Source organism: Psammomys obesus, unplaced genomic scaffold, assembly GCF_907164565.1.
Source record: "Psammomys obesus unplaced genomic scaffold, mPsaObe1.curated_primary_1811, whole genome shotgun sequence".
Classification (NCBI taxonomy): domain Eukaryota; kingdom Metazoa; phylum Chordata; class Mammalia; order Rodentia; family Muridae; genus Psammomys; species Psammomys obesus.
In genome coordinates this window covers 3,091,569-3,117,399 of record NW_026585687.1, presented here as the reverse complement: position 1 = coordinate 3,117,399, position 25,831 = coordinate 3,091,569, and the positions used below count along the sequence as shown (strand labels likewise).

The 25,831-nt window shown below is 40.5% G+C and overlaps 1 protein-coding gene across 2 annotated transcripts in view; it reads left to right on the top strand.

Moving 5' to 3' along the window:
* Positions 1 to 25,831, top strand: part of Magt1 (magnesium transporter 1) — a 50,388-nt gene that overhangs the window by 11,300 nt on the left and 13,257 nt on the right. The window contains exons 1-5 of one of the 2 annotated variants that reach the window (XM_055592657.1): positions 9,988 to 10,058; positions 14,426 to 14,595; positions 22,811 to 22,928; positions 23,736 to 23,876; positions 24,334 to 24,474. In XM_055592657.1, the coding sequence (XP_055448632.1) occupies positions 10,035 to 10,058; positions 14,426 to 14,595; positions 22,811 to 22,928; positions 23,736 to 23,876; positions 24,334 to 24,474 (594 nt within the window). In that variant the 5' untranslated portion in view covers positions 9,988 to 10,034. Of the gene's footprint in view, positions 1 to 9,987; positions 10,059 to 14,425; positions 14,596 to 22,810; positions 22,929 to 23,735; positions 23,877 to 24,333; positions 24,475 to 25,831 lie in introns of those variants that run through there. The other variant, XM_055592650.1, reaches the window with a different exon arrangement.

The window sequence follows — 25,831 nt, the reverse complement described above, 5'->3', positions numbered from 1 at the left end:
CAGGACTTGCTATGGTAGAATAGCTGGGATCTGGTGGTGCCATATTGTCCTGGCTCTCTCTTATTGATTGTGTGCTTATACTGGCCTTTAGCAATCTGGCTGTCCTTGGTATTGGATAAATGTTCCTGATGCAGAACTCCTTACAAGCAGACAAAACACTCATACCCATAAACTAAAATAAAAATTGAAAAATAATTTTAAATGAAATATCCCAGTTGCAAACCCCTCCACCCCCCAAAAAAGATCAAGAAAAGAGATGGGGATGAATTTTAGCTGGGTTTAGGAAGTATGTAAACTGAGAATGGAGCAGATGGCAAAAGGATTAAAAATGCTCTCTTTGCCTGCAGTCTGTCTCTTTCAGTAATTATCTGTCAATTATGTTTCTAGGTCTGTTCAGTTTCAGTTTTAATTGAAGGACAGAGTTGTAAATATATTGCTGAAGACCAGTTAGATATGTAGAAAGGCTAAAAATAAGATTTTTTTTTTTTTTTTTTACATGAGTAGGCCCCAATGGACTAGGACAGAAATATAATCAAAGTTTTGAAGAAAGGGGTATATTTTAGAGAAATCCGGACTGGTGATGCTTTTGAAATTCAACATAATTTAAATGACAGAAGTAGTTTTGGTAGTTCAAAACTACCAGATTTCCATATTCTTTCTGACGAGGTAGATACAGTGACAGAATTCATAGTGGTTAAGATTTATGCTTCTTTGCAAGAGCTAGTAGAAATAAATAAATATGTCTGGGTGTGGTGGTGCATACTTGTTACAACAGGACTTGAAAGTCAGAAGCAGTAGGATCTCTGTAAGCTTAAGCCCAGCCTTGTCTTCATAACAAAGTTCAGGGTTAACCAGGGCTACATAATAGAAGAGAGAAAGATAGTTTTCTAGGAGTGAATATAATCTCAGCACTTGGGGTACCATAGCAAGAGGATCATGAGGTTGAAGCATGATTTGGCTATATAATGAGCTGAAGGCCATCCTGAGCTATAAAGAGAAACTCAGTCGCAAAACAGAAGAAAATATAACCAAAACCTTTCAATATAAGTTGAACAAAACATAAACCTTCATGTGCTTATCACTTTGTCCCATTCTCTGGCCAAGAGTTAGGTTATCCTCAAACTTGCAAGTCAAGTTACCCTCAAACTTGTAGGAATTCTTCTGCCTCTACCTCCTGAGTGATGGAATTATAGGTGTAAGCCACCATGCCTAGCTTCCTTAAAAAAAAACAGGGCCTCCCTCTATATTTTAGCCTGTCCTTGAACTACGATTCTTCCTGTCTCAGCCTACCACTTGACATAACAGGTGTATACCCTCTCACACAGCTTTAAAAATTTCCCTTATAAAAGCTAATAAAAAGCCACACCTTTAATTGCAACAATCAAGAGGCAGAGGCAGGTGGCTCTCCATGAGTTCCATACCAGCCTAGTTTACATAGGGATTTCAAGACCGCCTGGGCTGCATAAAGAGATCTCATCTTAAAAATAAACAAACAAAAAACAGCAACGACTAAAATCCTATAGAGGTAGAAAGACGGATCAGAGTTCAATTCCCAGCAACATGGCAGCTCACAACCATCTATAATAGGATCTGCTGCCCTCTTGCCGTGCGCAGGTATACATGCAGACAGAGCACTCAGATAAAATACATAAACTTTTTAAAATACCCATATTTTAATACCCATATAATAATAGACACAATAAAAGATAGCATGAAAGAAGTGTCTAAAAATTACTAAGATGTGGGGCTGGAGAGATGGCTCAGTTTTTAAGAGCACTAGGTTCTTACAGAGGAAGGTTTAGTTCCTAGAACCTACATGGTAGGTTCCTTTAACTCCTTTAACTTCCTTTAACTCCAGTTCCAGGGAATTAGATGCCTTCTTCTGACCTCTGACAATAGCAGGCACAGACATAATACACATAGATACATTCGATAAAACACTCATACACATGAAATTTTTTAATCTTTAAAAAAAATTAAAAATAATTTCTGGTTTGGAGAGATGGCTTACTGGTTAAAAGTGCTTCCTGCTATTTCAGAAGACCTAGATTTGGATCTCAGAATCCACGTGAAGCTGCTCATAACTGCCTGTGACTCCAGTTCCAGGGGATCCCACACCCTGGTCTGGACTCTGGACCCTGATGTTTGCAAACCTACATACAGACATACATGTATGCATATAATTATAGAGGAATTTTAATTCAGAATATGGCTGATCTGGCAAGAGATCACATCTAAAGACCTAGGTCTATGTGATCCATATGAAATACAAACATGCTTTTAATCCAGGAGACACAGGCAAGCAGATCTGAGTTCAAGGCCAGCCTGATACAGAGCAAGTTCCATGTAGAGGAAAACTTAGATCCAGGAGGCAGTTTTGCCGGGACAGTAATAAAGACATGAGTTATAGAGAGAAAACTTGGGTGAAGACTGACTAAGTCAGAGAATGAGAAGGAGCCAGGAGATTAGAGCAGATTTCTTTAGTTAGTTGGAGGCTAAGCAGAGTAATTCAGAGGCTGAGAGAAAAGTAAGATTGAATAAGTCAGTTGGGAGAGGAGTTTGAGCCAGAATATCTGAATTGAACCAGCCAGCCAAGAGCTCAGGAAAACAAACAAACAAAACAAAACAACAACAACAAAAAAAACAGTAAGGGTGAGCTTTTCAGCTGTAAGTCTCAGAGGCTGAAAACATTCTAGGCTTAAGTTAGCAGACAGAGACAGTAAGCCTCCCCAACAACATTTGATCCAGGAGAATTAAAAAAAACAAAAAACAAAAAAACAAAACAAAACAAAGTTCATTTTACATATGGTGCTCAATGTGGTTGTTAAGAAAACCCAACGTGATTGAAGAGAAAGAAAGCCCACAACATTGCTAAAAGCAGAGGACATCGGACAGAAACATCAGAGAGGACAGGAGACATCTGACAGCTACAGAGGAGATCATCTACAGAGGAATTATCAATTCATCAAGTTTGACTGGGTGCCCAGAGAAGTGGACAGTGGAGTCTCGAGCCCAGAGCAAGGAACGAGGCAAGAGCCTCTGAGACAATGACTCATAGCAAGCTACCTCAAATAGACAATTTTAATTATATAGACAGAATCTCCATTTCAGATCCTTTGAGCACAAGGGAAGGCGTTGAGGGGATAGAAACGTTACTTCAAAAAGCCATTGCAGTACTCATTGCAATTATGACCACAAGAGTGTCCATTGCAATCTTTATATTTTTTCTCTTAAAACAAAAGATTGAAAAAAAAATAGCTGTGATAAATCTTGAGAGACAAGACACAGAGGAACTAAGAGAATAGAAAATGCTTAATTGTGAACCTATTGTATGTAATGATATTGAGAATCAAGGTAGAAATTATAATGAGTAGAAAACGTGGGTCACCCTAGCTCACTAGGAGCTGGGCATGGAATGAGAGTACCTAATTGTGTAGTTTATATGTGGATTCATAAAGATCTAATTATAGCTTAATAAACAAAAAGGGGGAATAGAGATTAACTAACAGACACTGGATTGTAATCCCAGCACTCAGGGAGGCAGAGGCAGGCAGATTGCTGTGAGTTCAAGGCCAGCCTGCTCTACCAAGCAAGTCCAGGACAGTCAAGTATACACAGAGAAACCCTGTCTCAAAAACCAAAAACAACAACAAAGACGTGGTTTCATCAAAATTGATAAAGATCCAATAATCCAAGTAAGAGAACCTTCCAAATGAAAGATACCGGCTCTCAAGGAAGAGACAAAAAAAGAGCACTGCAGACAACTCCGAGAGAAGATCCCCCTGCACGGAGACAGCTTAACAAACCAGCTGAAGAATATATAGTTATCAGACTGGAAAACCTTGATGCAGAAAAGGACTGTTGCTGAAGGACAGATGATCAGGACTGCATTTATGGAGGATCATCACATCAGTGGCTGAGAGGATCTTCATAAGAATATTTGTATTGTTGAGTTTGTGGGACTGATAATTGTTTCTATCGTAAAAGTTAAACTGTGTAAAACTTTTAGCGTAAACAGTAAGGGGGAAGTTGTAGAGAAATTTTAATTCAGACTGGCAAGAGATCATATCCAAAGACCTTCTAAGTCTGTGTGATCTGCCTGGAATACAAACATGCCTTTAATGCAGAAGATAGAGGCAAGCAGATCTGAGTTCAAGGCCAATCTGCTATACAGCAAGTTTTAGGTAAAGAAAAGCTTAGGTTCAGTCATGGTGGGACATACCTTTAATCCCAAACAGCAAAGGTAAAGTTAGTTTGTGGAAGGAAGCACCCTTGTTTAAAAATGATGATTAATTGAGTGGCAGAAAAAGTGACAAATCAGAGAAAGATTAGATAAACTAGGATATGCCCAACTCTCAAGAGAAGACAAAGGAAAAGGAAGCTACTTAAGGAGCAACAGAGAGAGAGAGAGAGAGAGAGAGAGAGAGAGAGAGAGAGAGAGAGGAGGCAGTTTTTACCAGGACAGTAATAGAGACAATTTGCAGAGAAAAAACACAGGTGTGAAGATGGAATGAGCCAGAGAATAAGGAGCTGGAAGATGAAAGCAGATTGCTGGAGTTAGTTTGAGGCCAAGCAGAGCAATTTAGAAGCTACGAGAAAACCCAGATTGAATGAAGTTAGCTGAGAGAGGAGTTTGAGCCAGAACTGCTGAGTTGAACCAGCCAGTCGAGAGCTCAGAAAGAACAAGAAAGGGTGAGCTTATTAAGCAATAATTCTTAGAAGCTGAAAACATTCTAGGCCTAGGTTAGATTGTACAGAGGCTAGAAGATTCCAGGACTAGTCATGGGTTAGCAAAAAGAAGCAGTAAGCTTCCAAGACAACAATAGAAACAGGCAAATAAAAGTTTTTTATACACATAATTAAAAATAAATGAGTTTTCAAATAATTGGGTTTTTTTTCTTTTATAATTTGTTTTTTCTTAATTATAGCTTATTCACTTTTTATCCCAGCTGTAGCCCCCTCCCTCGTTCCCTACCAATAGCACCCTCCCTCCCTCTTCTCCCAAGCCCCTCCTCCATTCCACTGAGAGGGGAGGTCCTCATTCTCTTCCATATGACCCTAGAATATCATGTCTCATCAGGACTGGCTGCATTGTCTTCCTCTGTGGCCTGGTAGGGCTGCTCGCCCCTCAGGGGGAGGTGATCAAAGAGTCAGCCACTGAATTCCTGTCAGAGACAGCCCCTATTCCCATTACTAGAGAACCCACTTGGATACTGAGCTGCCATGGGCTACATCTGAGCGGGGGTTCTAGGTTATCTCCATGCATGGACTTTGGCCAGAGTATCAGTCTTGGAAAAGACCCCTGTGCCCAGAGATTTTGGTTCTGTTCTCCTTATAGAGCTCCTGTCCCCTCCAGATCTTTCTATCTCCTCCCTCTTTCATAACATTCCCTGCACCCTGCCCAAAGTTTGGCTATAAGTCTCAGCATCAGCTTTGATACCCTACTGGGTAGAGTCAGAGTCCCTCTGTGATTGGCTCTTGTTCCCTATTTTCTAACTCTTCCGATGTCCATCCTGTTTGCCTTTCTGAGTGAGGATTGATATTCTTACCCAGGGTCCTCCTCCTTGCTTAGCTTCTTTAGGTGTACAGATTTTAGTATGTTTATCTTATACGTCTAATATCCACTTGTAAGTGAGTATACACCATGCTTGTCTTTCCGCTTCTGGGATACCTCACTCAGGATGATATTTTCTAGAGCCTACCATTTGCCTGCAAATTTCATGATTTCCTTGCTTTTAATTGCTCCGTAGTATTCCATTGTGTAAATGTACCACAATTTCTGTATCCATTCCTCATTTGAGGGACATCTGGGTTGTTTCCAGTTTCTGGCTATTACAAATAAAGCTGCTACAAACATGGGTGAGCAAATGTCATTGTATAGTTGAACATCTTTTGGGTATATGCCTAGGAGTGGTATAGCTGGATCTTGAGGTAGCACTATTCGTAGTTTTCTGAGAACGCATCAGATTGATTTCCAAAGTGATTGTATAAGTTTACATTCTCACCAGCAATGGAGGAGGGTTCCCCTTTGTCCACAGCCTCTCCAGCATGTGTTGTCACTTGAGTTTTTGATCTTAGCCATTCTGATGGGTGTAAGGTGAAATCTCAGTGTCGTTTTGATGGCTAAGGATGTTGAGCATTTCTTGAAGTGTTTCTCTGCCATTTGATATTCCTCTGATGAGAATTCTCTGTTTAGCTCTGTACCCCATTTTTTTTAATTGGATTATTTGGTTGGTTGGTTGATGTTTAACTTTACATATGAGTTCTTTACATATTCTGGTTATTAGCTCTCTGTCACATATAGGGTTGGTGGAGATCCTTTCCTAATCTATAGGCTGTCATTTTGGTCTGCTGACCGTGTCCTTTAGAGAAGCTTTTCAGTTTCATGAGGTCCCATTTATTGATTGTTGTTCTTAGAGCCTGTGCTGTTGGTGTTCTGTTCAGGAAGTTGTTTTCTGTGCCAATGAGTTCAAGGCTCTTCTCCACTTTTTCTTCTAACTGGTTTTGTGTGTCTGTCTGACTTTTTTATTGAGGTCTATGATATGCTTGGACTTTAGTTTTGTGAAGGGTGACAAATATGGATCTATTTCCATTTTTCTACATGTAGATATCCAGTTATACCAGCACCATTTATTGAAAATGCTATCTCTTTTTCCATTGTATGGTTTTGGCATCTTTGTAAAAAATCACTTGTCCATAAGTATGTAGGTTTATTTTGGGGTCTTTTGTTCTATCCCATTAATCCACCAGCCTGTTTCTGGGCCAGTACCATGCAGTTTTATTACTGTTGCTCTATAGTACATCTTGAGATTGAGGATGGAGATACCTCCAGAAGATCTTTTATTGTAGAGGATTGTTTTAGCAATTCTGGGTTTCTTGTTATTCCATATGAAGTTGAGAATTTTTCTTTCAAGGTCTGTATTGTGTTGGTAATTTGATGAGAATTGCATTGAATCTGTAGATTGCTTTTGGTAAGATGGCCATTTTTACTATGTTAATCCTGCCAAACCATGAGCATGGGAGATCTTTCCATCTTCTGTTGTCTTCTTCATTTTCTTTCTTCAGAGACTTGAAGTTTTTTTTCATACAAGTCTTTGACTTGCTTGGTTAGAGTTACACCAAGGTACTTTATGTCCTTTGTCGTTAGTGTGAAGGGTATTGTTTCACTAATTTCTTTCTCAGCCCATTTGTCTTTTGTATACAGGAGTGCTACTGATTTTTTTGAGTTAATTTTGTATCCGGCCACTTTGCTGAAGGTGTTTATCAGCTGTAGGAGTTCCCTGGTAGAATTTTTGGGGTCACTCATGTATCCTATCATATCATCTGCTAATAGTAATAATTTGACTTCTTCCTTTCCAAACTGAATCCCTTTAATCTCCTTCAATTGTCTTATTGCTCTAGCAAGGACTTCAAGAACCATGTTGAAGAGAGAGTGGACAGCCTTGCCTTGCCCCTGATTTCAGTGGGATTGCTTTCCATAAATGAATGTTGGATTTTGTTAAGTGCTTTTTCAGCATCTAAGGAGATGATCATGTGGCTTTTTTTTTTTCTTTCAGTTTGTTTATATGGTGGATTACATTGATGGATTTCTATATATTGAACCACCCCTGCATGCCTGGAATGAAGCCTACTTGGTCGTAGTGGATGATATCTTTTATGTGTCATTGGATTTGTTTTGCGAGTATTTTGTTGAGTATTTTTTTTGCATCAATGTTCATAAGGGAAACTGGCCTGAAACTTTTTTCTGTGTTGAGTCTTTTTGAGGTTTAGTTATCAAAGTGATTTGGCTTACTAGAATGAGTTTGGTAATATTCCTTCTGTTTCTATTTTGTGGAATAGTTCGAAGTGTATTGTTGTTAGTTCCTCTTTGAAGGTCTGGTAGAATTCTGTACTGAAACCATCTGGCCCTGGGCTTTTTTAAGGATGGGAAACTTTTGATGACAGCTTCTGTTTCCTTAGGAGATACAGGACTATTTAATTTATTTACCTGGTCTTGATTCAACTTTGGCAAGTGGAATCAATCAAGGAAATTGTCCATTTCATTTAGATTTTCAAATTTTGTGGCATATAACCTTTTGAAGTAAGACCTAATGATTGTTTGGATTTCCTCAGTGTCTTTCATTATGTTCCCCTTTTCATTTCTGATTTTGTTGATTTGGATAGTGTCTCTCTGCCTTTTAGTTAGTTTGGATAAGGGTTTGTCTATCTTGTTGACTTTTTCAAAGAACCTGCTCTTGGTTTCATTGATTCTTTGAATTGTTCTCTTTGTTTCTAATTTATTGATTTCAGCCCTGAGTTTGATTTCCAGCCATCTACTCCTCTTGGGTGTGTCTGTTTCTTTTTTTTCCCCTGAGGCTTTCAGGTAAGCCATTAAGTTGCTTGACTGAAATGTTTTGAATTTTTTCTTGAAGTCACTTAGTGCTATGAACTTTCCTCTTAGCACTGCTTTCATTGTGTCCCATAATTTTGGGTATGTTGTGCCTTCATTTTCATTGAATTCTAGGAAGACTTTAATTTCTTTATTTTTTTCCCTGACCCAGCTGTCATTTAGTAGCAAGTTGTTCAGTTTCCATGTGTGTGTAGGCTTTTTGCTATTCCCGTTGTTTTTGAGGTCCAGCTTTAATCTATGGTGATCAGATAGGATACAAGGGATTATTTCAGTCTTCTTGTATCTGTTGAGGCTTGCTTTGTGACCAACTATATGGTCTATTTTGGAGAAGGTTCCATGAGGTGCTGAGAAGAAGGTAAATTTTTTTTGTGTTTGGTGAAAGGTTCTAGAGATGTCTGTTAGGTCCATTTGATTTATGACCTCTGTTAGACTGTTCTTTGTTTAATTTTTGTTTTGTTGACCTATCCTTTGATTAGAGTGGGGTGTTGAAGTCTCCCACTGTTAATGTGTGTGGATTTATGTGTGGTTTAAGTTTTATTAATGTTTCCTTTACAAATGTGGGTGCCCTTGTATTTGGAGAATTGATATTCAGAATTGTGATGTCTTCTTAGTGGAATTTTCCTTTGATGAGTATTAAGTGACCTTCCCCATCTCTTCTGATTAATTTTGGTTGAAAGTCTGTCTTATTAGATATTAGAATGGCTACTCCTGATTGCTTCTTGGGTCCATTTGCTTGGAAAACCATCTTCCAGCCCTATACTCTCAGGTAATGTCTATCTTTGTGATTTAGATGTGTTTCTTGTATACAGATTGTTGGGTCTTGTTTACACATCCATTCTGTTAGTCTGTGTCTTTTTATTGGAGAGTTGAGTCCATTGATGTTGAGAGAGATTAATGTCCAGTGGCTGCTAGAGCTTTTTATTTTTATGTTGGTTGTAATAGTGTGTTTGTGTGCTTGGCTACTTACAGTTTTGCTGTAGTGAGAGTATTTGTTTCCTGTGTTTACCTGAAAGTAGTTAATTTTCTTGGGTTGTATTTTTCCTTCTAGTGTCTTCTGTAAGGCTGTATTTATGGGTAGGTATTGTTTAAATTTGTTTTGTCATTGAATATCTTATTTTCTCCATCTGTGTGATTGAGAGTTTTGCTGAGTATAGTAGCCTGGGCTGACATCTGTGTTCTCTTATGGTCTGCATGATATCTTTAGATATTGAACCATTTTGTTGATTTCCTTCACTTGTCTGACTGTATTTTCCTGTTTTTCCTTCAATTCCTCACCTGTTTGTTTGAACATTCCTTTGTTTCTTTTGTTTCTTGCAGTCATTTAATTATTTTCTCTCTGAAAGCCACAAACTGTTTGGCTGCATCTTCCTATATTTCTTTATACATTTTTTGTTTCCTCCATTATCCTCTTCATAAGCTTAGATGAGGTAATCTTCTTGAATTTCCCTTATGATAGGGTGTCCAGGTCTACTTGCCCCTGGATAACTGGGTTCTGGGGATGCCATATTGCTTTGCCTTTTGTTGGTTGTCCTTTTATTCTGGTCTCTCCCCATCTGTCTGTCTCAGGTGTTTTCTCTTAGTTTCTGATGCCTGCTGGAATCCTGGCGTGTGGAGAATCCCCTTGGCAGGAAGATGGTTGTTCCTGATGGAGGTCTCCTCAGCTTTTTGGGTATGGGCACCTGAATGGCAGTGCTTCTCAAGAATTGCTACAGCTCACCTCCGGCCTATGGACCTGTGTGGTAACTGTGGTCATTAGTAGTGTATGTGGGGTAGGCTGTCCTATCACCAGGGGAAGTCTTGGAGACAGCTACCCTGCTGCTGAGTTTCTTGCTCTGAATTTAGAGAGCTGCTGTTGCTACTCTTACACTGTTTTCTGTGCGCAGCCCTCTTGAAGAACCAGGGAGCCCCGCAGTTGGTCAGTTTAGCTAGGAATACTGGTTGCACCTTGGTACAGTGTCTGAGGCTGATACTGTGGATCCCAGGCTTCTGTAGGTCTGAGGTTGGAGCTCTGTGCCCCAGTACCCAAGTGGTAATCAGTGGCAGGTGAGTGTAGCACTCATGGGTGCGGCAGGAGGCTAGAGCCAGAGCCTGCAGTAACCTGAGTTCGGACCTGATGTTTCATCCGCCGTGGGGTTTCCTCCCAACATTGAGACCCAGTCTGTGGTGTTTGAGGTTCACAGTTCAGTCTGGGATGGTGAGCAGACTACACAGGCGTAAGCGAGTGGCTCCCTGCTGGTCACTGGGCACCTGCAGGAACTCAGGAAATTTTCCTGAGAACTTTTTTGGGGGTGAGGGCAGCTGAGTGCCCTGAGGTCAGACCTGATGTTTCCCTCACCGTGGGGTTTCCTCCCAATAGGAAGGAAACTGCCTCTCTGGTGCCCTGGGGCCCACACTTCTGTCTGGAACAGTGAGTCAGGCCTGCAGGCAGGTCTCTGGCTGGTGGCTGAGTGCCTGCCATATCCCAGAACCTTTTCCAAGGATTGTCTGGGTGACCTGAGGTTGGTCCAGATTGCTTCCTTCACCATGAGGAAGGAAATCTCGACTGGAAATCCCAGTCTCTGGTGTTTGGGGGCCCACAGTTTGGTCTGGGACAGTGATCAGAGCAGGCAGGTGTGTGGCTCTGGGCTGGCCACTGAGCACCTGGTGGACCTGGGAACTCTTATGGGGTTTAGCTGGGTGACCTGAGAATGGGCCTGATTTCTTCCCACACCATGAGGTTTCCTCTCAGCTGCAAAGCACAATTGCTGGTGTTTTTGGGCCCAGAGTTCAGTCTGTTGATCACTGTGCATTCACTGCTGTCCTGCTCATCAGACAGTGTCCTCCCAACACCACCATCTTGGATCACCAAGAATTGGTTTCTAAAAAAAGTATTATTTCATTTATCTAGATTATCACATCTTTCAACTATTCTGGGAAGATAAATGTGTGGTTTCTTATAAACAATTGCATTTTTTTCTGTAAACTATACTATGGGTTCAGGAATAGCCACACACTGATCACTTGAACAACTGACACAGACTGATGGAAGTTTATTGAAAATTAAACAAAGACTGACCAATCAGGGCCATAATCTGGATTTGAGAGCCAAACTCTGACACCGGTCTGTTTCAAAGGCAGGGATGTTTTAATATGAAAAACTTTAGCCAAGTAACCAGTTGTAGGAAGTGAGGGGGCAGCATGATATCATTCTGACTGACTAAACATAATGGATTTTGTTCCAAGTGTGTTTTCTTGTATGTAGATAGCTAGACAAAGCACTTTAAGCTGATTGGCTGGGATTTAGGGTAATAGAGTTCTTGGGGGCTTTCCAGCTTTCTGGGAGTAAGGAACATGGCAAGATGTAGCAATCTTACCTCTAACAGAACATATATTTATCTTTAATTCAAGCAGAACATTCAACCTATTGTTTTATTTTAAGCAGCAAACACTGAACTATTGAATTGTGTCCTGGTCTCAGGCATGTAGGCCTTAGCACTTGCACTTAATTTCACCTTATGATTAAAATGGAGACTTGATCAAAATGGCTTCTGATATGCTAAAGGCTACAGCAGGTGTTAACAGAGGAGCCAGAATTATGCTAATAACTAAAGTAAGTCTCAACAGAGGGGCCATAGAGTTTAAGCAGGTTATAAGAACTGGAAATATTTAAAGCTTATTTAAATTTGTATCATACATGGAAATTTGTGTAACACTTCATCCTTACTCATAAGAATTAGAATGTGTTTATTTTAATGAAGCATGGTGCTCTCCACTTATAATCCCAGCAATTTGGAGATGGAGGCAGAAGTTCCACCAGTTCAATGCCAGCCTCAACTACATACTTCATCCTGGGCCAGACCCTATTACACCTGAGACCCTATTCTACCAAACAACAAAAAAAATGAGGATGTAGAAATGTGAGTCTCAAACTTTAGTGTATATAGAGCAGGGGTTCTTGGCCATGGGTTCTGACCCCTTTGGGGTTGTCATATAAGATATTTACATTAAAAATTATAACTAGCAAAATTACAGACAAATAGCAATGAAATAATCTTATGGTTGGGAGTCACCACATGAGGTATTTGCTTTTATTTTTGGTTTTGGGGTTTTTTGGTTGGTTGGTTGGTTTTTGGTTTGTTTGTTTGTTTGTTTTAGTTTTTCAAAACAGTTTCTCTGTGTAGCCCTATAGACCAGGCTGGCCAGGAACTCACAGAGATCCACTTGCTTTTGCCACCCAAGTACTTGGGTTAAAGGTGTGTGCTACCACTGCCTAACTGTTTTGATGTTTTTAAGATGGTGTCTCATGTAAACTAGTTTGGTTTGAAACTCTACATAAGTGCGGCAGACGTTGAACTCTTGATTCTCTTCCTCCAGTACCACCACCCTCAGCCTAAATGTTATAAAATACTAAATTTTAGGATTTTTAAAATTTTTATTTTTAAGGGCTTTTTTGTTGTTGTTGGTTGGTTGGTTGGTTTTTCGAGACAGGGTTTCTCTATGTAGCCTTGGCTGTGCTTGAACTCAATTTGTAGGCCAAGCCACAGAAATTTACCTGCCTATGTTTCCTGAGTGCTGAGATTAAGGGTATTTACCACCACTGTCCTGAGTGCTGCATACACATGATGCAGACCTATTCAAGCAAAACACCCATACACATAAAATAAAAATAAAGGAAAAAACCTTCTAGCTGGGTGCAGTGGTGCATGGCTTGGGTAGCAGAGGCAGGTGGATCTCTGTGGGTTTGAGGCCATCCTGGTCTACAAAGTGAGTCCAGGACAGCCAGGGCTACACGGGGAAACCCTGTCTTGGGGAAAAAAAGAAAAAACTTGAGTCAGTTGTGATGGCTTACACATGTAATCATACTACTGATTCAGGAGGATTTTGAGTTTTTGGCCAGTCTGAGCTGCATGAAAAAGTACCATCATCGGGCCCAGCTCCCAAGTTTTTTTGTTTGTTTGTTTGAATAATTGTTTTGTTTTGTATTGTTTTTGAAGACAGGATTTCTCTATGTAGCTGGGCTGGCCTGGAATTCACTCTGTAGATCAGGCTGGCCTGGAACTCACAGACATCCACCTGCTTCTGCCTCCCAAATGCTGGGATTAAAGGTATGTGCCACCACTACCCGGCTTTCCAAATTTTTCTAGCATTTATATTTTCTTTCTGCAAGATCAATAAATTTACTTTTATTTATAGGTTTCTGTACCTCCATGAGTTTATGCACTACATGTGTGTGCAGACATGTGCATACATGTGCCCAAAGAATCCAGAGAGCATTTTGGCTTCCTTGGAACTAGAGTCACAGGATATTGTGAACCCTTGGGATTTGTAGTCTATTCTTTGTACTTCTGCGTGATTTAAGAAAGTTGCTTTGCTAAAGTAACTTCTTAACATATATTTGTTTATTTCGTGTGTACAAGTATGCATACGCTACAGCACGTATGTGGAGGTCAGAGAACGAGTTATCATTGATTCTCTCCTTCTAACAGAGATTCCTTGGATCAAACTCAAGGTGTCAGTTCTAAAGTAACTTTTTGGTTTTACTGTATTTTTGTTGCTGTTGCTACTGCTGCCACTGCTGTTCCCCACACCAACACTTTTTTTGAAACAAGATCTCTCACTATGTAACCTTGCTTGCCCTAGGACTCTATATGTAGACCAGACTGGCCTGGACTCAGCAATCTACTGTCTCTTCTCCCAGGTGCTACAAATAAAGACATGTACTACCATGCCCAGCTGTTTTTGTTGTTGTTTTACATATTGTTTTGGTAGGAATCCTAGACTGGCCTTGAACTTACGAACTCGTCTCCATCTCCTGAGTGCTCAGATAATGGGCATATGCCACAATACCTCTTTATGGTTTTGTTTGTTTGTTTGTTTGTTTTTGATATTTGGGATTGGGAATCTTACTGTGTTGCCCAAGCTGATGTTGGGCTGTTGGGCTCAGGAGATCCTCTTATTTTAACTAACCGGGTAGCTGCAATTATAATCAAAACTGCTAAACTGACCTTAAATGCCAAGTTGACTATATTCACAAAATTCTCATTTTGTCTTTTGTAGATGGTGTTATCTGAGAAGGTTAGTCAGCTGATGGAATGGACCAACAAAAGACCTGTAATAAGAATGAATGGAGACAAGTTCCGGCGCCTTGTTAAAGCTCCACCAAGAAATTACTCTGTTATTGTCATGTTTACTGCTCTCCAACTCCACAGACAGTGTGTAGTTTGCAAGTATGAGCTTTTATCTCCACTTTGAAATTAAATAACTATTTTTCATTTCAGAAGAACCAACAGGTTTGTACAATGTGTTTGATAATAGTAAAATGCATTACTCTGGTGGAACATAATAACAGACAGTATTTATTATGTACACAGTGTTCTGTCTGCATATATGCCTGCATACCAGAAGAGGGTACCAGATCTCATTATAGATGGTTGTGAGCTACCATGTGGTTGCTAGGAACTTAACTCAGGTCCTCTGGAAGAGCAGCCAGTGGTCTTAACCTCTGTCTCTACAGGTGTGCACTTACCATGCCTGGCAATACTACTGTTTTGTAATCTTCTTGATAGTGCATATTGGTAGGGAAGAATGAATAAAATATTGTAGCTGTCCTGAATTATTTAAGTCAACTAACATTTGCATCGATAAATAATTTATATAACATATGCTAGTTGCATTGACATAAATTTTTATTATTACATGTATGCACACACACATATGAGTGAATGCATGTGTACTGTTGTGCACACATGGAGGCCAGAGAACAACTTTTGAGAAGTCAGTTCTGTCCTTTCACCATAGACTCCAGGGATAGAACAAAAGTCTATAGGCTTGCATAGCAACTACTTTAACCCACTGTACATCTCCCAGCTCCATGTTATGAGTACTTTCAGGCTGGGGATGTAGCTCAGGGATATCAAGGTAGAGCAGTTGCCTAGCAACTCCTTTGGGGAGTTTTTAAAATATTTTTGAAGCAAGCAGAGTTATAGTTTCTTTTTGTGCGTGTGTACACATGAGTATTTAGAGGTCAGAGGATGGGCAGCTATGGAAGTTGGTTGTCTCCTTCTACCATATGTGACTCTGTGATTAAACTCAGATTATAATGTTCAGTGGCAAGCTCCTTTACTCCACGAGCCAACTCACCAGTCCTTAAAAGGGGATTTTTACACTAATTTTTACTATCCTGGGACTTGATCCAAAGGCCATGCTGACCTTGAACTCACGGACATCTAGCTGCCTTTTCCTTCCTAGTGATAGGGTTAAAGCTGTGTGCCACCGTACCCAACCTTATTTTTATTGTGTAAAGATTTATTTTTACTATGTGCATCTGTGTGGATGTATGTACACATGTGTGCAAGTTCCTTCAGAAGCCAGAGCCATTTGAAATCTGTTGGCATAATGTTATTTTGGACTGTGTACAGTTTACCCTTGTTCATTCAAAAGCTGTTTTTCTACCCAACTATCTTGTTTCAATCACATTGCATTGTGACGTTTATTCTAAGCATCTCCTGTTTCCAGTTTATGTAAACATGCAACCATTTTTTTTTCTCTGTTGCCAATAAAAGGCAACCAGCCAATGCTAAGCAATACAGAGAATGGGGTGGGACAACCTGGTCCAGTGAAGGGAGGAGAAAAGATAGGAAGTGGAGAATGGATCCATGAGGAGAGGACTGGGAAGCATCAGGAGAAATTAATCAGGCCTAGAATATGATCAAAAATCAAGTATAATGTGGGAAATCTGAATGAGAGGAAGCTATATTAGCTTGGAGGTTTAAAAATGGAGTAATTATCGTGCAGCATTCTGCTCTAGGCTAATTAAATAAATCCTAGTCTTTCTGTGCAATTATTTGGGTGTGTAGCTGGTTAGGGAGTAACTGCTGCTTTATTAAAATATAAATCAATATTAAATATTGATCATAATTTAACAGATATCACTAGAATGAAAGTCACAGGTGGTTATGAGCCACCTGATATGCATTCTAGGAAGCAAACTTAGGTCTTCTGCAAGAGCAGTACATTCTCTTCACTGCTGGGCCCCGTTTCAAGGCCCTTCATTTACTTCTTAATTACGTATATGTCGAGAGGAAGGGGGACATAAACGAAACAGTGTAAAAGTCCCTTTCAAGGGCTGTTGATTTAGCTCAGAGGAGTTGGCATGTCGAGGTAGTTGCCCACAGAGGCTAGAAGCATCGTGACAGGTGGTTGTGAGCTGCCTGAGGCGAGTGCTTCCAACCAAACTCAGAGCTTCTGCAGAGCAGTATATGCTTTTAACAGCTGGGTCATCTCTCTAGCCCCTTATGGAAGTTAGAAAATTACATCTGTGTATGTGTTTTACCTGCTTTGGATGTCTGTGTACCACTTGAATGAAAGGCCTACGGAGACCAGAAGAGGGTGTCAGGTGTCCCGGAACTGGAGTTCTTGTAAGCAGTTGTGAGCCTCCGTGTGAGTGCTGGAAATTGAACCCAGGTCCTCTAGAAGAGCAAGCAGTACTCTGAAGCACTGAGCATCTCTCCAGCTTCAGCCCTTGTGAAATGTTTTAAAGCAATGCATTACTTAGAGAAGGAAGAAGAGGAATAAAAGGAACTACAAGTGGGAGAGAAGTCACTCCCAAAGTGGACCCTAGAAGCTGTGTGCGTCTGCAGAGCTACAAAATGCTTTGCTGAGGCATTCGTGTGCCACTGGACCATAGGCCAGTTGGCTCAGTCTCAATGCCACCATCATGTCACAGTACAACCACCCCTTCTCCAAATAGCTTTTCATCAGGAATATGGCGCACAGTGCCAGGTCTGAATATTTATCCTGGAAATGTGTTCATTTTGGTTCAGTAATTGGTGTGTATGTGTTTCACTCGATTTCATCTCTAGACACTCAGCATTACTTTTGGATTGATGAATGTTTGGAATACTGAACAAAATTTACAAAATATAAATAGAGAATAGATTAGTCCATGTCAAATTGAAATAGGCTCTAGTTGGTAGTGCATGCCTTTAATCCTACCTGGTGGATCTCTGTGACTTTGAGGCGAGCCTGGTCTACAGAGCTAGTTTCAGGACAGCTAGGCCTGCACAAAGAAACCTGTCTCAAAAGAACAACAACAGGGCTGGAGAGATGGCTCAGAGGTTGGGAGTACTGCCTGCTCTTCCAGAGGTCCTGAGTTCAATTCCCAGCAACCACATGGTGGCTCACAGCCATCTATAATAAGATCCAGTGTTTTCTGGCGTGGAAGTGTATGTGCAGATAGAACATTTTATACGTAATAAATAAATAAATAAATAATATTTAAGAAAAAGAACAGCAACAAAAGAAATATGCTCTAGGTTTAATCTCCAGCACTAAAATACATAAACCGAAGAGCATGAAGGTAAAAGTTTATCACAAATAAAAATGTTTTTCCGAAGAAAAATAATTAAAAAATAAAACATCAACAGTAGAACCCCAAAACCTTCTTTGATAAATAGGTATAAGTTAATGGATTTATGTTACTTAAACCCCCAAAGGATTAAAAAAGTAAGTTAAAGACATTTATAAGATATAAATGTATATAAATGTATACACACGTTATAGATGGGAAACTCATGTAAATTAGCAAATCTTCAAAGTGAAAGCATATAAGAAAAAGGAAAAATCAAGGATAACTCAGTTTCAGTTCAAGTCCCAAGATTTTTCCTGTCTTTCATTCTAATAATTCATCTTATTGTATTTTTACCTACCAAATATAATCTGTGCTTTAGAGTGCTTGTGTGTGTGGGAGTTCATGTGTGTGCCTGGGTGTAGAAGCCAAAAGACAAGTCTTTGGTCTCCAGAAAAGCTGCCTATCTCCTTTGAGAGAAGGGCTCCCCTTTGCCTGGAGTCCAGTGATTATTAGGCTGGCCTAGCTAACCAGCCAGCCCAGGGAATCTGCTTGTCTCTGCCTTTCAATTGCTGCAATTACAAGTACACACCACCATCCTTGTCTTTTTTCTTTATTATCCACACAGCATTCTTCCTGCATGTGTGCCCGGAGGTGAGGAGAAGGCACCAGACCTCAGTATAGATGGTTATGAGCCACCATGTGGTTGCTGGGAATTGAACTTAGGTCTTTTGATATAAGAGATGAGGTTCTTTATGATTGAGTGAGGCAACAGAAAAGGTAAAATACACATTATCATCAGGATGAATATGGACAGGATAAAAGCAATCTTTTCAATACAAAACTGTTAAATATCAGTCTTTAGAAATACCAGTGGGCTTAGATAAATCAGGCAGGGAATCATATGAAAGAAGGGAAGTTAGTATGATATGGAAAGGATAGGAGCTCTACAAGGACCAAACATATCTGGGCACAGGGTCTTTTCTGAGACTGACACTCAACCAAGGACCATCTATGGATATAACCTAGAACTTCTGCTCGGATGTGGCCCGTGGTAGCTCAGTAACCAAGTAGTTTTCCAAAGTAAGGGGAACACGGACTATTTCTAACAGGATCTCAAGGGCAGGCTGTTTGACCACCCCCACCCCCCAGGGGAGGAGCAGTCTGTTAGGCCACAGAGGAGGACATTGCAGCCAGTCCTGAAGATACCTGATAAAACAGGGTCAGATGAAAGGGGAGGAGGTCCTCCCCTATCAGTGGACTTGGAAAGGGGCAGGGAGGAGACCGGGGAGGGAGTGTGCGGTTGGGGAGGGAATGAAGGAGCGGGATACAGCTGGGACACAGAGTTAACAAAATGTAACTAAAAAGAAAAAAATAATAAAAAAAAATAAATAAAATAAAATAAAAAAAAAACTCCCATTGGCCAGTTACTTTTTTTAATGAAATTAATTGTCTGCATTGTTGGAACATGGTCTTAGAATTCTTTCATGTGAATAGAATCCTGAGTACTTGTGAAAACACTGCAAGAAAACAAGACAAGATTCTTTGAACCTCAGTTTCTTCAAAACATGGAATTGTTTTGGGGATGTGTTTTCATGCTTCTCTATGGAAAAAAAAAAACATGTTTTCCAAGTCTGCCATGTCTTGTAATAGTATGTGAATGTTTTGGTTTATGATAAGTAAAGTTGTTTTTGTTAAAATTCCAAGTTGGGGATTTTAGTTTTTCCACACCTGATAAGTGTCTTGTGGGAAGAATGGTCTTTGCCAGGTAGAAATCGTTTATTCTGAGGACTTTGAGGGGTATGACAGCCCAGAGGAAGAAGGCACAGTGGCTTGGAGGAGGACTGCTTGCTGCAGGTTCCTCCTGCTGCTGCATTTGCTGTTTGCTGATTTGCTGGTCACCTGAACTTCTGGATTTCTGGACGACCGATAGTGGTATTGGCCCCAAAAGAATCCTATGACCCTACCAAGCGGGAAGTAGCAGAGAGAGCTCTGGCCCCTCTCCCCACTAACCTTCTTACCCTCCTCCCCTGTGTTGGGGGAAGGGGGTTGGAAGGGAGGTAGACGCGTTTAATAACCCGAAATAAAGTAGGTTTGTTTAAAAAAAAAAATCAAGGTCAACAGGTTGAATTCATGAGTTCTTTCGTGTAACCCTTCTTAACCTGTGGAGCATAAACTGTCTGGGCCTCTGAATGAAGTTGGCTATTGTTTGAGACTTTGATCCACTTACTTTACCAGCTTCCTTCTCCCAGGTCCCACTGTCTCCAGAGCAATGACAGGGGTGTGCCTTCACAACCTGCAAGTTCTTTTTAAAGAAATGGTCTCACATAATCCAGTGTTTTTTCTGATTTAGAGCAGTGATGGCTACAAAAATAGTGTCAATGATGAGCCAGATAATTTAAAATGAGTTTTCTTGTGTGAATGGTACCTCAATAAGGTAAAAATCCTGTAATATCTTACTGTACTGTTTTACTTCACTGAACCTTTTTGCTAATAAGTGTTAAGAAAGGAAGAAATTCAAGCATCCAGTTCCTGTATCAGCAGGATTGTGTAAAGGTCCTTGTAGCTAAACATAATGACCCAAGTTGAAATTGTGAAATCTACAGGATTCCAACTTCTAAACACTCTCCTCTGACCTCTTTGCATGTACTGCCATTTCCCAGCCTGCTGTGTGTCCTTATATACATATGCCCACACAATAAATAAGTGCATAAATACGTTAATGTTAAAAAGGATTTATTATCCACACAGCATTCTGCCTGTATGTATGCCTGCACACCAGAAGGGGGCACCAGACCTCAAAATAAGAAAGTTATGAGCCACCATGTGGCTACTGGGAATTGAACTCAGGACCTTCGGAAAAACAGCCACTGCTCTTAACCTCTGAGCCATCTCTCCCAACATCCCACCTGGCCCTTTTTAACATGGTTTCTGGGAATTGAACTCATGTTCTCATGCTTTCAAGGCAAACATATTACTGACTGAGGGTCCCCCAGTTTCCACACTTTATTTAATATTTTAGAATTTTGAGACAGAGTCTCTCTGTGTAGCTCTGGCTGCCCTGAAATTTGCTATAAAATCAGGCAGGCTTTTAACTTTTAACCCATCTTTGTCTTCTAGGTTTTAGTATTACAGGCTGTGCCACTGTATCTGTCTGGCTACGTACTTTTTTTTTTTTTTTTTTTTTTCAATTTTTGAGACAGGGTTTCTCTGTATAGCCTTGCCTGTCCTGGAACTCTATAGGCTGGCCTTGAACTTATACAGATCTGCCTGCCCCTGCCTCCTGAGTGATGGGATTAAAAGTATGTGCCACCACTGCCCAGCCATACTTTAGATTTTTTAAGGTAGGTTGTTAGATCTTCTTTGTCTGATGATTTGGGTCCCCAGAATTGTTGTGAGAGTTTGGGTATATAAATCAATGCTTGAGCCCTTGCCTAGAATGTGTGGGACCCTGGATTCAATCCCAAGGACCCAAACCAAAAAAATATACAGACACTGACTATGACCATAAACCGTCCTGCTGAGTAGTCTGAGATAGAGCATTTGAGACCAGTAGTTTGAGTCCAGGCTGAGCAACATAGCAAGACCCTGTTTTCAAAACAAAAGTTAAGTTGGGCAGTGGTGGCACATGCCTTTAATCCCAGCATTTGGGAGGCAGATCACGTGGGTCTCTGTGAGTTCAAGGTCAGCCTGGTCTAACAGAGTGAGCTTCAGGGCTGCCAAGGTTACAATACACCTAGAAACACTGTCTTGAAAACAAACAGGGACTATTTCTGACTTGAACTCAAAGGCTGGCTCTTTGACCTCCCTCCCCACACCCTAGGGAGGAGCAGCCCTGCTAAGCCACAGAGAAGGACTTTGCAGCCAGGCCTGAAGATACCTGATAAGCTAGGGTCAGATGAAAGGAGAGGAGATCTTCCCCTATCAGTGGACTTGGAAAGGGGTAGGGGGAAGATGATGGAGGGAGTGTGAGATTGGGAGGGAATAAGGGAACAGGATACAGCTGGGATACAAAGTAAATAACCTGTAACTAATATTTTAAAAAAAATAAAAAATAATTAATTAAAAAAAGAAAACAGACAAAAGTGAAAGCAGCATATAGACTAGGGAAATAGCACAACAGTTAAGAGTTACTGGTCTTGCAGAGGACCTGAGTTCTGTTCCAAGAACCCATGTCAGGCAGCTCACAACCTACCTGTAACTTTAGCTGCAGGTGGACATGATGCCTCCTGCCTCTGTGAGCACTGGCACTCAAACGCACATACCCTACACAGACATACAAATAGGGCTTTTTAAAAACCACTAAGGAGAGAAAGCCCCCACACTAACAGAAGCTGTTAGCTGGATTTTTATTTTCATTGATCACCAAAAATGTTTTGTAGCCCAGTGGTGATGGCACACACCTTTAATCCCAGCAGTCGGGAGGCAGAGGCAGATGGAGTGCTATGAGTTTGAGGCCAGCCTGATCTACATAGCAAGTTCTAGGACAACCAGTGCTATTACACAGAGAAACCCTGTCTTGGAATTTTTTAATTAAATTTTTATTTTTTTTAATATTAGTTACAGTTTATTAACTTTGTAACCCCCTCCCTCATTCCCTCCCAATCCCACCCTCCCTCCCTCATCTCTTCCCTGCCCCTTTCCAAGTCCACTGCTAGGGGAGGACCTCCTCCCTTTCATCTGACCCTGTTTTACCAGATATCTTCAGGCCTGGCTGCAAAGTCCTCCTCTGTGGGCTAGCAGGGCGGCTCCTCCCTCATGTGGGAGGGGAGGATTTTTTTTTAATGTTTTGGGATTCAAAAATAAAACAAGTGTGAAGTTTGAAATGGAGTTATATAATTACTTATTTCTGGTGAGACCTCCAACATTTAGATATAAGGCTTCTCTTTCTTATACTCAAACAAAGTATTTTCTAACCTTGTCAGCTCTATACCTGACTGACTTGCCAATAAGTTTAATATTTCTTTCACTAAAAAAATGCTGTTACTTAATTAGCTTTTGTTTTTAGTGCTGATAATCTACATTGGCTTTTTAAATTGTTTCATTTGCTCTCCCCCCCCCCCCCCCCCCCCCGCCATCAATCTGATTGTATTCAGGCAAGCTGATGAAGAATTCCAGATTCTGGCAAACTCTTGGAGATACTCAAGTGCATTTACCAACAGGATATTTTTTGCCATGGTGGATTTTGATGAAGGTTCTGATGTATTTCAAATGGTAAGATGTTTGGTTTCTTTTTTTTTTCTGTGGGAATAATATATGGATAAGGCAAATTTCATTTTTGGTGACTACAAACACTTAAATAGTGGGGCTAGAGGATGGCTACTTGGTTAAGAATTTGAGTTCCTCTTGCAGAGGACTGGGGTTTGGGTCCTCTGCAAACCCCAGTTGGAAAGGTATAATTGTTACTGTCTATCAGGTGTGGTGGTACATACTTTTAATCAGACCACTCAGGAAGCAGGAAAGAGAATTACTGCAAATTTAAGGCTAGCCTGGATGACATAGCAAAACCCTGTCTCAAAAAAAGGCTTATTTTTTTCTTAGTACTTAGTTTTATTTATTTTTTAATATTAGTTATAGTTTATTAACTTTGTATCCCAGCTGTAGCCCCCTCCCTCATTCCCTCTCAATCCCACCCTCCCTCCCTCATCTCCTCCTTGCCCCTTTCTAAGTCCACTGATAGGGGAGGACCTCCTCCCGTTTCATCTGACTCTGGTTTATCAGGTATCTTCAGGACTGGCTGCAATGTCCTCCTCTGTGGCCTAGCAGGACTGTTCCTCCCTCAGAGAGTTGGGGGGGGGATCAAAGAGCCAGCCATTGAGTTCATGTCAGAAATAGTCCCTGTTTCCCCTACTAGAAAACCTACTTGGGTACTATGCTACCATGGGCTACATCCGAGCAGTGGTTCTAGGTTATATCCATACATGGTCCTTGGTTGGAGATAATTTTTTAAATGATTTTTTTTTTTGCCATTAAAATTATTTTCTTGGTAACTTTTGTTTTCATGGACTACTCTTTATTCAGCTAAACATGAATTCAGCTCCAACTTTCATCAACTTTCCTCCAAAAGGAAAACCCAAAAGGGCTGATACATATGAGTTGCAGGTGCGAGGGTTTTCAGCGGAACAGATTGCCCGGTGGATCGCAGACAGAACTGATGTCAACGTAAGTTTCCCTACTTTTCACTGTCTTTGAATTTGAATCTTAACTGAGGATCATAGCTGGTGTTGTCTTCATGTCACTGAGATGGAATAACTTGGCAGTTATAAGTAGGATTTAATAGGATCATCCTGATGAAGAGTAAAATTATAAAATATGTTGTGTTGTCTTGTCCTGTTGGGTTCAGAATAGAAACTGACTTCCTGACATTAGTATATGGGTTATCTAGCTGTACTTGGCAAGCATGTCTTAATCTAAAAGGCATTGTGTTTTGATTAACTGAAACAATACTCTGCCTATTACATGTCATTTCTAGGATATAGTTTAGACTGTTTGATTGGAGTAAAATGGGGGAAGAAAGAAATTTTCCCTGAAAATACATTTTGACTGCTTTCATTTCATTATTATTAATTTGAAAATAAAATTTATACTTTAAAATGTTTTTCTCTCTCCTCTCCATTAGATCAGAGTAATTAGACCTCCAAATTATGCTGGACCCCTAATGTTGGGATTGCTTCTGGCTGTTATTGGTGGACTTGTGTATCTGCGAAGAAGCAATATGGAATTCCTCTTTAATAAAACTGGGTGGGCTTTTGCAGCTTTGGTAAGTGAACTGAAGAAGAAAAATAGATTGAAAGAGAGTCTGATAATCTAATTTTCTTTCTTTTTTACTTTAAAAAATAGTTTTTAATTTAACATTTTTTTTTTACATCTTGACCTCAGTTTCCCCTCCCCCCTCTCCTCCCAGACCATCCCCCCATGGTTTCCCTTTCCCCTCTTCACATCCAGTACTCCTCTCTTTCTCTTCAGAAAAGAGCCAACCTCAATGACTATCAAGTTGCCGTAGCATATCAAGTTGCAGAAAGACTACCCCCGCTTCTATTAAGGCTAGATAGATAGCCAGGACAACACAATAGACTGGAAAAGGTCCCAAAGGCAGGCAGCAGAGTCAGAGACTCTGGTTCTGGAAATCAAACCCCAGTTCTTTGCAAGAGAAGCAAATGTTCTTAACAGCTGAGGCCATGCACAGGCCCTCAACTTCTTTACATAGACTCTGAGAACTGAACTCAGGTCATTATCTTGGTTACTTTGCTATTGCTGTGATAAATCACCCTGAGCAAGAAAACTTTCTAAAAGAACGCATTTAATTTGACTTTGCTTTAGGGGGTTAGAGTTCTTGATGGTGGGGTGAAGGAACAGTTGGAAAGCCCACATCTCAATCTACAGTCAGGAGGTAGAGAGTATAATGAGAATGGCACAAATCTTTTGAAACCTCAAAGCTCATCCCCAGTGACACACCTCCTTTAAAAAGGCCACACCTCTGAATTCTTCCCAAACAGTTTCCTCACCTGCATACCAACCATTCAAAGATAAGCCTTTATGGGTCTGTCTTAGTCATTGTTCTATTGCTATGAAGAAACAGTATGACTACAGCAGCTCTTATAAAGGAAAGCATTTAATTAGAGCTTGCTTACAGTTCAGAAGTTTAGTCCATTATCAACATGGTGTGAAGCATGGCAGCATACAAGCAGACCTGATGCCTGAGAGGTAGCTGAGAGTTCTTCATCTGGATCCATTGGCAGGAGAAAGAGGGGGAGCCAATAGGCCTCTTATGGGCTTCTGAAACCTCAAAGCCCACTGTTAGTGACACACTTCCTCCAACAGGGCCACACCTACTCCCAACAAGGCCAAGTCCTAATCCTCTCAAACAGTGCCATTTCCTATGAGCCTGTGGGTTTCATTTTCATTCAAACTACCACATTCCACTCTCTGATCCCCATAGGCTTATGGCCATATCATATTGTAAAATGCATTTAGTACAAATTCAAAACTCTCCATATTCAGTTATCACCTTCCATCACGTCTGTCCTGGAGATTCAAACACATTGTCAAGGTTTGTGGCAAGCACCTTTATAGGCCAAGGCAGCTCTCTGTGCCTAGGATTTTGTGTGTTTTTATCT